General features: G+C 45.9%; 1 protein-coding gene across 1 annotated transcript; it reads right to left on the bottom strand.

The window, feature by feature from the left end:
- Nucleotides 1-653: 653 nt before the first annotated feature.
- On the bottom strand, nt 654-5784 carry LOC135826578 (coadhesin-like). Its single transcript, XM_065339183.1, has 6 exons — nt 5731-5784; nt 4623-4828; nt 3646-4484; nt 2625-2867; nt 1532-1765; nt 654-1115 (listed from the first exon to the last, which is right to left on the bottom strand). Exons 1-6 carry the CDS (start codon nt 5782-5784, stop codon nt 871-873), a joined length of 1821 nt encoding a protein of 606 aa, XP_065195255.1. The 3' UTR covers nt 654-870.
- Nucleotides 5785-9920: the final 4136 nt, after the last annotated feature.

The following is a 9920-nucleotide window of genomic DNA, read 5'->3' as shown; positions in this document are numbered from 1 at the left end:
ACACTACTATGACCAGCAAGGTGCGACTTGACAAATAACGCCAAGCAAGGTCCTGCTTTTGCTTTCAGAGATTAGGCTACCGATTATGAATACAAACGGTTTCTTGCACTTTCATTAATGACGATCAGAATGACAGAGTTACATAATGGCAAAAACATCAGGAGAATGGACTTTTAGAACCATTAGGGATTTATTGACAAATGGGAGGGGAGGCACTCCATGTAAGGTGCTGATGTCATCTGCTCATTTACACCTCCAGACCGTCCCAGTCCCAATGTGCTGTCTGTTTTGTTCACAGATCTTTACCTCCTCCCACTCACCTCAGCGACCAGAAAATAATTGTCTTCGTTCGCGATCGCTCGTGGTGAGACGTTACATATAGCTACTGTGGTGCGGCCTAATCCAATGCAGCGAGACATGACAAAGTTTTCGTCCTATTGTCAGTCAATATGCTCCAAGAGTGTATACACTGCTACATGTACTAACTGCATATACTGACAAGGCAAAAATCGTTTACAACACTCGAAAAGTATAATAATACAATCATTTTGAGATTTCTACAAGGATGTATGCTGAAAAGAGTACAGAATATAATTATGTCGAGTACACATGATAACGTAGTTATTACGAAATATTATGTTATTCCGGTCGATCTGCTAGCATTACGGCGCATGGTGTATGGCAACGCTTTCGACTACAGAAATGCAACTCGATAGACAAAGGGATGGAAGATAAGAAATAACATTTGAGTAGGCATCTGTGGGAAACGTGTGCCCATTGCTACATGGAGATCAGTTGACGCTCGCTGTACATAACTCAAGCGAATGGTGAAAAAGTGTTTGGAAGTTATGAATGATCATTATTTTTGTACTATAGGTTACGGATGTAAGTATAGTCTCCCTCTGTGGTGCTCTCTGACTCTCCTAAGCCGCCAGTTTCAGAGTTGCCACCAAGCATCTCGTTGAGGCGCAGGTCCACACAGCCATATGCATCATTTCTGGCGAGTCCACAGCTCTCATAGGCCTCATTGGCCTCCAGGCTTGTTCGAATGTTCTGATCCGAATCAGGAGCACGATGATTAAAACTGGACTCATTTCTGAGTTCCAGTTCGCCATCTGTCAACAGGAAAGAAGGTTAAGAAATATTATGTCCTGGATACCAAAATATTAAGGTTTACCCATCTTGCCCACACATGCAAGCTTATAAGAACACTAATAGTATCATACTTGTTGTTGAATGTGACTACTTCGAAGTGCGAGATATCAATGCTGTGTGCAAACTGACGGCAATTCTGATTCCCCCAGTGTGTGCAGCGTTAAACGTACTAAACTCGGGCGCTCGACCTCCATGCATACTGTAAAGTAAGGGGACATCCGTAAATAACTACAGTGCTGGCAACTGAAATCCGACCCCTGAGCTGTGCGCTCACATTGCAAAGACCCAACACGGGATGGTAAAACTACGAAACAGAGACCGCTAGGGGGTCGGATTTCAGTTGCCAGCACTTTACGCGGACAGAAAAAACACCTACGGATAAAAGCGTATTCTCCTTCTGTGATGCTCTCAGACTCTCGTGCGCCGCCAGTTTCAGACTTGTCACCAAGCACCTGATTGACGCGCAAGTCCACACAGCCATATGCATCACTCGTTGCGACTCCACAGCTCTCATACGCCTCATTGGCTTCCATGCTTGTAGGAGTGTTCAGATCCAGAACAGGGGCATCCTGGTTGGAACCGAACTCATTTCTGAGTTCTAGATCGCCATCTGTCAACATTGAAATAGATGAAGAAATAACTATTATGTGCTGAATTTCAAATAGTTCAATGTGACTAGCTATAAAATTATGATGTGCCAACCGTTGTCAATTCTCATCCTCAGTACTAAACTGGATTGATTGACCTCCATGGATAATGTTAAAATTAGGAAAATACCGATCTTTCTTTCGACATTATTCTCGTTATTTCTCACCACACACTCGTTTTTTTTGGCTTACGATTTTCACAAGAACACGTTCGTTATTGATTAATAGACATTGTTAGCATTTTACCCGGATCTAAATAAACAAACAACAATCCTTCACGCTAAATCCAACAGCATTCGTATCCAGCCAAGTGCGTCGGTTTTGTATCGTTTCGACCTTAGAAAGCTCTGTTTAGCAGATGCGACTACAAAAGTGACTGTGTATAGGAGTCGTGGCTGTCCGGGTGACCCAATGATGTCAACAAAACAACTGAGGGCTGACACGTTTCATGGCGTGAGTTTATGGGGTATGACTGAGGTCTTGAACACACTGCGTTGGGGAGATGGTGCGTCTGTTGCTGGGTCGTGCGTTCCACGGGTAGGGAGCGGCCACAGACAGCGCGTGGTGCCTGCCCTCCAATGTCCTGCAACCGAGTACGCCAATCCGGTCGATTCAGCTTGTAATGTTCTACGCTAATTTTAGCTTACTGTTGGTTCGATGCTTGTCTTAAGTGAAGTGTCTGAATATAGCTAGGGCTGTGTCCTAACCTCTTTTGTTGCGTGAATGGTGGTCGTAATCAAATGTATCCCAAACATAATTCTTTTCCAACTCCCTCGGATTCATGAATGCAATTATTCAGGTACAGTGCACGAGAATGCTCACCTTCTCGATTTTCAGCGAGGCACGTCCTCACTGGCAACTTGTTCATCTTCCAGAGTGTGAGTGCAACCGTTGAAAGAAGAATAGTAACACCCACTGAAACACCGAGTCCGACGAATGTGGAACGTGACCATTTGTTGATTTGCGAGCTCTCACCCTGGGCAGGCTCCATAGGACTGCTGCCCGGATGTAGATCGCCACCCTTTGTAGTTGAGTTCCGCTGACTTTCAGAACTGACTGTAGACACTGTGATATGAATGTAGACAGCAAAGGTTAATGATAGCGTTCAATACCCCCCCCCCCCCTCTCCCCCTGGATGGTATACATAATGTCAAGGAGAAAAAAATGGAAAAGCTATGCCTAACTGAAAAGTGCACAGCAAGAAACTGAAAACTCTCCGTCTATCAATCAATGCTGGGATTCTAGTAAAATCAGGCTTCTACTCCAATTTACGGTTTTTATGTATGCCCATACAAATTCCAGATCTATGTGCCGGCAGTGTATCTTCAAAGTCATCAATGTAAGAAGAAAGCCGACTTCTATGAGAAAGGTGGTTTGTCTAAGACATTAGAGAGGTTAAGATGCACATTATTTCCGACGTGTTGCGAAAGTTCAGCTCGCGTTATTTGTCCGCACGTCGAAAAATCAACGGGAGCGACCTGCTGCTCACGTCAAAATTTGGAGTTTTACGCCAAATTTGACGTGAAATTGCGCGTCACGTCGGAAATAACGTGCATTCTAACCTCTCTATTGCAGGTGTATACCACATGGTACCATGAACGAGTATTTGAGTTCCCTGCAATTCTGTTCGCTCTTGTACAGATTATCGCCCATTTGTTCGTTCATGCTTAACCTTTCTAGGGGCTCCCGTAAGAAGACCATAGGTCTGTGGGAAACACTCTAGTAAAATAAATAAAATAATAGTAATAATTCCATTTTAATACTGAATATTACCCAAATCAAGGACAAAGCGTAAAAACAACGATGGCATAACGTGTTGTTCAAAGGAATCATCATTACTTACCTTCTGTACATTTCCGCGAGAAGCATGACTCATTCCTTTCACCCTCGCCGGAGCAATTCAATCCTCCATACCGGGGTTCTGGCATGTTGCAATAACGCCTCAGAGTGCGACTTCCAGTCCCACAGCCTGCTGAACAAGCACTCATAATTGGAGACCACTGCGACCACCCACCTTCTACTGGACAGTGACTTCTGCCGCATCGTTGCTGTTGAGTAGAGCTTTTGCCCTGGCATGGAAGCCCCTTGTGTGCTGGTGGCGGGTTGCTACAGTTCCTTTTTCTAGTCTGGTATCCCTCGCATGTGCCACTGCATGCACCATATCGTGACCAGGCTGACCACTTCCCGTCAATTGGACAATGTGCTTCACCACAGATTGCATGTTCAGTCGCAATTCCTTGACACTCAGCACCTAGATATACTGGGGCAGGGTCGGTGCATGACCGGCTTCGAGTCTTGCTTCCTTCGCAAGTTGCACTGCATGCACTGTATGGTGACCAGGTTGACCATTTCCCATCCACTGGGCAGTAGGTAGCACCGCATATCCTGATATCAGTTGGAGCTCCAGTACACCCTGCACCGCTGTTAGCAGGTGGTGGATTAGTGCAGAATCGCGTTCGTTGCTGGGTCCCCTGGCATGTTTTACTGCATTGAGTGTAGGATGACCATGATGACCAACCTCCGTGAATTGGGCAAGGCAGAGAGCAGTTCCTTGTATCTGCAGAAAATCCCGAACAGTTATACCCACCATGGGCTGGGGAGGGAGACGAGCATGTTCTCCTTCTTGTCTTCGTCCCCCCCGCACGTCTTGCTACACTGGCTGAATGATGACCATGGCGACCACTTCCCGTTGATCGGACATGGATTTATCTGGCATGTTATGTTCCGGATGTGTAGACCAGTACACTGAGTCCCGCCGTGTGCTGGAGTGGGTTTGGTGCAAGATCTCACGTGAATCTGCTGACCACCTCCGCAACTCACTGAACACGCTCCTTGTGCCATCCATGTTGACCATCCACCATCCACGGGACAACTGCAAGTCTGAAGCTGCTGTGAGATTCCAGTGCACTGAGCTCCTCCATTGGCTGGTGGTGGATTAGTACAGGTGCGGTGGCGCCGTTTCGTGCAAACTCCTCCTGACACACTTGAACATCTCCCGTAGCCCGTCCAGTTTGACCATGCACCATCTGCCAGGACAAATGTAATCATGTAGAAGACATTCTCAATGCAAAATATTATACAGATGGTTGGAAGGGCACTCTCGATTTCATAGAGAACCCAAGGAGAATCCGTTTTGCTATATTTTTGGTCATTGTGCGGCTTCATAGTTGATTGCAGCCTCTTTTACGGGCAAAATAAACACAATGAATATTTTCCCAAGTGTGCCAAAAATTTCAACTCAAAGTGAAAGAAAAAAAGAAAAACACGCAAAAACGAAACCACAACAGCATAATAATGTGTATACCTACTTAGGTAAGCTTCATAGTTAATGGTCGGTGATAACGAACAAAAATTTACTCCGCACTTCATTCGGCAACAACATGTTGGGCAAAATTAAGTTCGAGTGATGCGTGCTGTTGGCTATTGAATTCCCCCCCCCCCCTCCCACTTGTTACAGTCATGTAGAACAGTACTCATTATTCAAGATCCTAATCAAATTTGTTTCGTATTCCCAGAGGCGGGTGCGCCCTAGCTGTTGCAAACCACCAGTTTTCAATTGGGAAAGGCCTTCGCGCTTATGGCATTGTATTCGTCGCAATGTTGTATTTCGACTCCGCCGTACCGCTGATGTTGCTGCATGGCATACGCTATATGCGCTGTGTGCGTTTTGCTGTATACGCTGTTATGTCCCGTTTTATATGCGTATGTTTTGCATGTACGCTGTTTTTGCATGCTATAAATAGCTGGTGGTATTAGTGTTCATTGTTAATTATTCGATGAAGTGAAATATACTGTGGAAAGGAAAAGAGTTGTCCTCGTGCCGTGTGGTCGTACGATCCTGACAATTTAGAGAATCTTAGAGGGTTCATAACACTAGCCTTGTGGATTGACTGTCGATTGACAACTTTGTACACGATACACAACTCACCAGCAGGTACACGGGGCTAGCATGAGGTGAGATGGTGCTGATGGGGCCTGCCATGTGCAATCGACCACAGGTCTCAGCATCTTCAAATCATGTCGAATCGTGTACAAGCCGCAAGTGCCATCCCTCCAGACTAAGACATACATCGCCATGAGGGCCAGAAGTTTCGAATCGTGCTACACTAACCATTCCAACAAATCCTAAGAGGATGAAAAAGGTGTTTTAACTCCGTGTTTCACGCACTATTAAAGCGATCAGCAGAAAACAAGTAGAAAGTTGTATTTCTCGCCGCCGAGCGCAGCGAAATAGGCGAGAAATGATTTCTCGCGAAATATTTTCTGTTGCAAATATGGCATCTTGTGTGTTCTTTATTGTCGCTTCTTTTCCTGACTTCTTCAGTTAGTTTTGAGTCTCACCAGTGTCTCTGCCCTCCCACCGTTCATTTCTGTGCATATTATCATTGCTTTTTTATCACTTTTTGTCGTGATGTGCTTGCCATGCCTACATGATGCCTACTCGCCTTTAGGGATATACACCTGGGTTTTTTCCCGGCTGGCTCGGTCCAGAAAAATAAAGCTGACGGTTCCAAGCGGTTCGGCATCATGGGCTATTTCTGCTATCCACAGGCACGCCAATTCTATCTGAGACAATCTGTTCTCAACCCTTGCTACCATACCTCACTCGTTATCCGGTTCACATCTGGCTGCGGCCAACTACCCTTCAGTCACATCTGGCTGCGGCCAACTACCCTTCAGTCACATCTGGCTGCGGCCAACTACCCTTCACTTCGGGTAGTGTCGCTATTGCTGTCTATGTCTCTGCGTGTGCAAGTATATGTGGAGCGAGAACATGGGAGTTTTCTGATGATCGCTTACATTTAGTGGGTGAAACTGGGAGTTAAAACACTTTTTCGTCCTCCTATTTGAACTAGCTCTGCCTTTCGGTACTGGACACTATATTGGACAGCCTGGAACCTTTCTGTTTTACAATAGTGAATAACCATTCCTTAACATTCTGGCGTGAGCGATACACTACAACATCGGAGCTCTCCGCGAGCGTTTGGGAACTGCAAAAACGGCAAATGCAAATTAGAAATCAGCTGGGATATGAAATATCGTGCCCCAATCGTACAGCATTACCAAAAGGCCCAGCCTGTGCCTTATAGAGAAATTCCACCTTCTCACAGTTCCAAGGCCAGCCTCCCTTTTAGAAACGAGTAGTTGGTATGCCCGTTGCATATGTCGGGTATGTGGAACTTTGCATAGTGTAGCGATTTTGATTCTGCATCACAAATATCATCTCTGCATACTCATGATTCAGTACTGAAGGTTTACACCTTCGCTTATTCCGTAGAATCTTTCACTCCGGAGGCCCATATGTGTATCTGTGAGGGGTGCGTGCTTGGGTAAGTAACGGAGAGTCGAGACTTGACTGAGATCTATTTTCAGATGGCTTCTCTTTTAGGCCGACGGCACACCCAGAAGGGTTTGAACATTGGGAATTACTAGTACTGGGGGAACTAGAGGAATTGACGGAAACGGATATGAGCATATAATAGTGCTATGCCGAGTTTTTTTTTATATTTAATTTTTTTAACTATACCGAGTGCAATAAGACACGAAGACAGTATCCAAAACCTCTTCCCGGGGCCTACGTACCTGAACTAGAGGCAGCTAATCCGGCCCAAACAGCAATCACAAAAACAACAACGCAGAAATGACCGCGGGGTAAATCCATGTCGCAGGACACGTTGAACCACTGCCATCAAACCTCACATCAGCGCGTCGCATCTCTTTCATACCAGCTAATCTCCAGTGAGCACAACATAGTTCTGGCATTCACATGATTTGAGGTTTGAGGTGCTGTTCCCATGTGCACGCAAAGGGTAGGCTCGCGAGTGACCAGTGGTACGAATGCTAGTACAATGGTCACCAGTGAATCTAGTGCTCCCTGTCTTAATTTATGGGATAGACCACACTGTTCTCATGTAGCTGACTTCTGTAAACCGGCCACGTACATAATCAATAGTCACCACCAGTTGAAAACAGAACGCCATCTCTAGAATGCAAACACTGGATGCCAGCTGTGAGTGATACAGAAGCGTAACGTCCACTAACACCTGTTATGCGCAACTGGCGTGTGTACTGGTTGGTTGGTTGGTTGGTATATTTTATTTTACATCGCCAGAATGAACAGGCATTGCTGCCTTCTTGCCTGGACAAGTGGATTGTCCAAGCTCTCACAAAAAGACGAAGAAAGGAAAGAAATATTACATGGGAGTGTGAAGCATGCACTCTTATAAGAGAAAATTCCATGAGAGTGTGACGCATGCATGATGAGAGAGGAGCGATAGATTGAGATGGAGATAGAGATTATAATATTGGGCAAAATTGCCCGTTTGGTCTGCGATAGAAAATAAAATTTCATAAACAACAACAACAACAACGACAACAACAACAACAACAACAACAACAACAACAACAACAACAACAGCAACAACAACAGCGACAACAACAACAGACCAACAACAATAGCAACGGCAACACCACAGCAGCAACAACAAGAGAGAGAGAGAGAGAGAGAGAGAGAGAGAGAGAGAGAGAGAGAGAGAGAGAGAGAGAGAGAGAGAGAGAGAGAGAGAGAGAGAGAGAGAGAGAGAGAGAGAGAGAGAGAGAGAGAGAGAGAGAGAGAGAGAGAGAGAAAGAAAGAGAGCGAGAGCGAGAGGGAGAGAGAGAGAGAGAGAGAGAGAGAGAGAGAGAGAGAGAGAGAGAAAGCGAGAGAGAGAGAGAGAGAACGAGGAGAGAGACGGCTTTACTATCTGGACAAGGGAATTGTACAAGCTGTCACAAAATGACCAACAGCAACAACGACAACAACGACAGCAGCAGCAACAACGACAGCAGCAGCAACAACGACAGCAGCAGCAACAACAGCAACAACGACGACGACGACGACGACGACGACGACGACAACCACAACAACAACAACAACACCAACACCAACAACAACAACAACAACAACAACAACAACAACAACAACAACAACAACAACAACAACAACAACAACAACAACAACGACAGAGAGAGAGAGTATGTGTTTCTATCAGAGACAGAGACACAGAGAGAGGGGGAGAGAGATATACGGATTGTTAAAATGGATTTTGACATGAAGTTAGGTACACAAAATGTAATATGGGTAAAGGTTGGGCAAGTCGAGAGCCGTGGCAAGAGCTTTAAATGTCCGCCAATCGCCTTCCGTACGGACTGCAACTGGGAGAGCATTCCACAGAATGCTGGCAACAAACTGAATTGAACGACGTCCAGCGGGACCAGGGAGGAACGGAACTCTCAGCAGTCTTGACATTTGACCCCTTGTCGTCCTCAACTGAGGTGTGGCAGGGTCGTTGATCGGCACGAACAGAGTCTTTAACAGGGGACTTGTCTTGTCATTTAAACATTTGTAAACGAAGATGGCAAGCTTCTGGAAAAGACGATGTGGCAAGCTTGGCACACCCAGTAGCTCGAGAAGAGGGGCAGTCGGGACCAGAGTCCTTTGCTGCAGGGTCGCTCTGACACCGGATTTTGACAGGCGGTGGAGTTTATCCAGGAGCTGCATTGAAAGACTGGAGAAGATTGGATCCATAGGACAGATGAGCCTGTATCAGGCTGACATACCAAACTTGGCGGGCTCTTAGGCTCAGGGACCTGCCGTGTCGCCATAGCTGTCTAATTACTGGCCCGAGCTTGCTTGTAACATGACTGATCATATTATGTCCCTTCCAGGAGAGGTCATTGTCAATTACAACACCTCAGCTCTACTCAGGGACTCCGTGAACCCGAGTCCTTTTGAAGTATGAATGTTGACGCTGTATGCCTGTGCGCTTCTTCTTTAATAGTGCGCTATGCCCACTTGCGGATATCTTCTTTTACCCTTATAATCAAACATGCTGATAACGCGCACTGGCCAGTACTGTTTCTTCCATGCAATGTTCGGAGGGATGTTGTGCTCAGATTTTTGTGCTCATTTTCTTCTTCATTTCTATTTAGTAGTGATAGGCCCCGATTGAGAAACAGAGGATACCACGTTAAAGTCCTGCTTGGAAGCGGAAGGATTGTTTCCAGCCGTGCTGTGACCCACAATTCGCTCTGGCGCTTCTCGGCCGTCCGTCGCAGGATCTGCACTCTGGAACTTGC

This window comes from Sycon ciliatum, chromosome 10, assembly GCF_964019385.1.
Source record: "Sycon ciliatum chromosome 10, ocSycCili1.1, whole genome shotgun sequence".
NCBI lineage: Eukaryota > Metazoa > Porifera > Calcarea > Leucosolenida > Sycettidae > Sycon > Sycon ciliatum.
Note: the sequence above shows the minus strand (reverse complement) of the source record. Positions and strands in the feature narration are given on the sequence as shown.

Coding starts and splice junctions, on each gene's coding strand:
- LOC135826578 (XM_065339183.1), bottom strand. CDS start 5,784: ATGGCAGGCCCCATCAGCACCATCTCACCTCATGCTAGCCCCGTGTAC. Junction 1,766..2,624: donor CCTCGCTGAAAATCGAGAAG/GTGAGCATTCTC, acceptor CAATGTTGACAG/ATGGCGATCTAGAACTCAGA. Junction 1,116..1,531: donor AGGAGAATACGCTTTTATCC/GTAGGTGTTTTT, acceptor TCCTGTTGACAG/ATGGCGAACTGGAACTCAGA.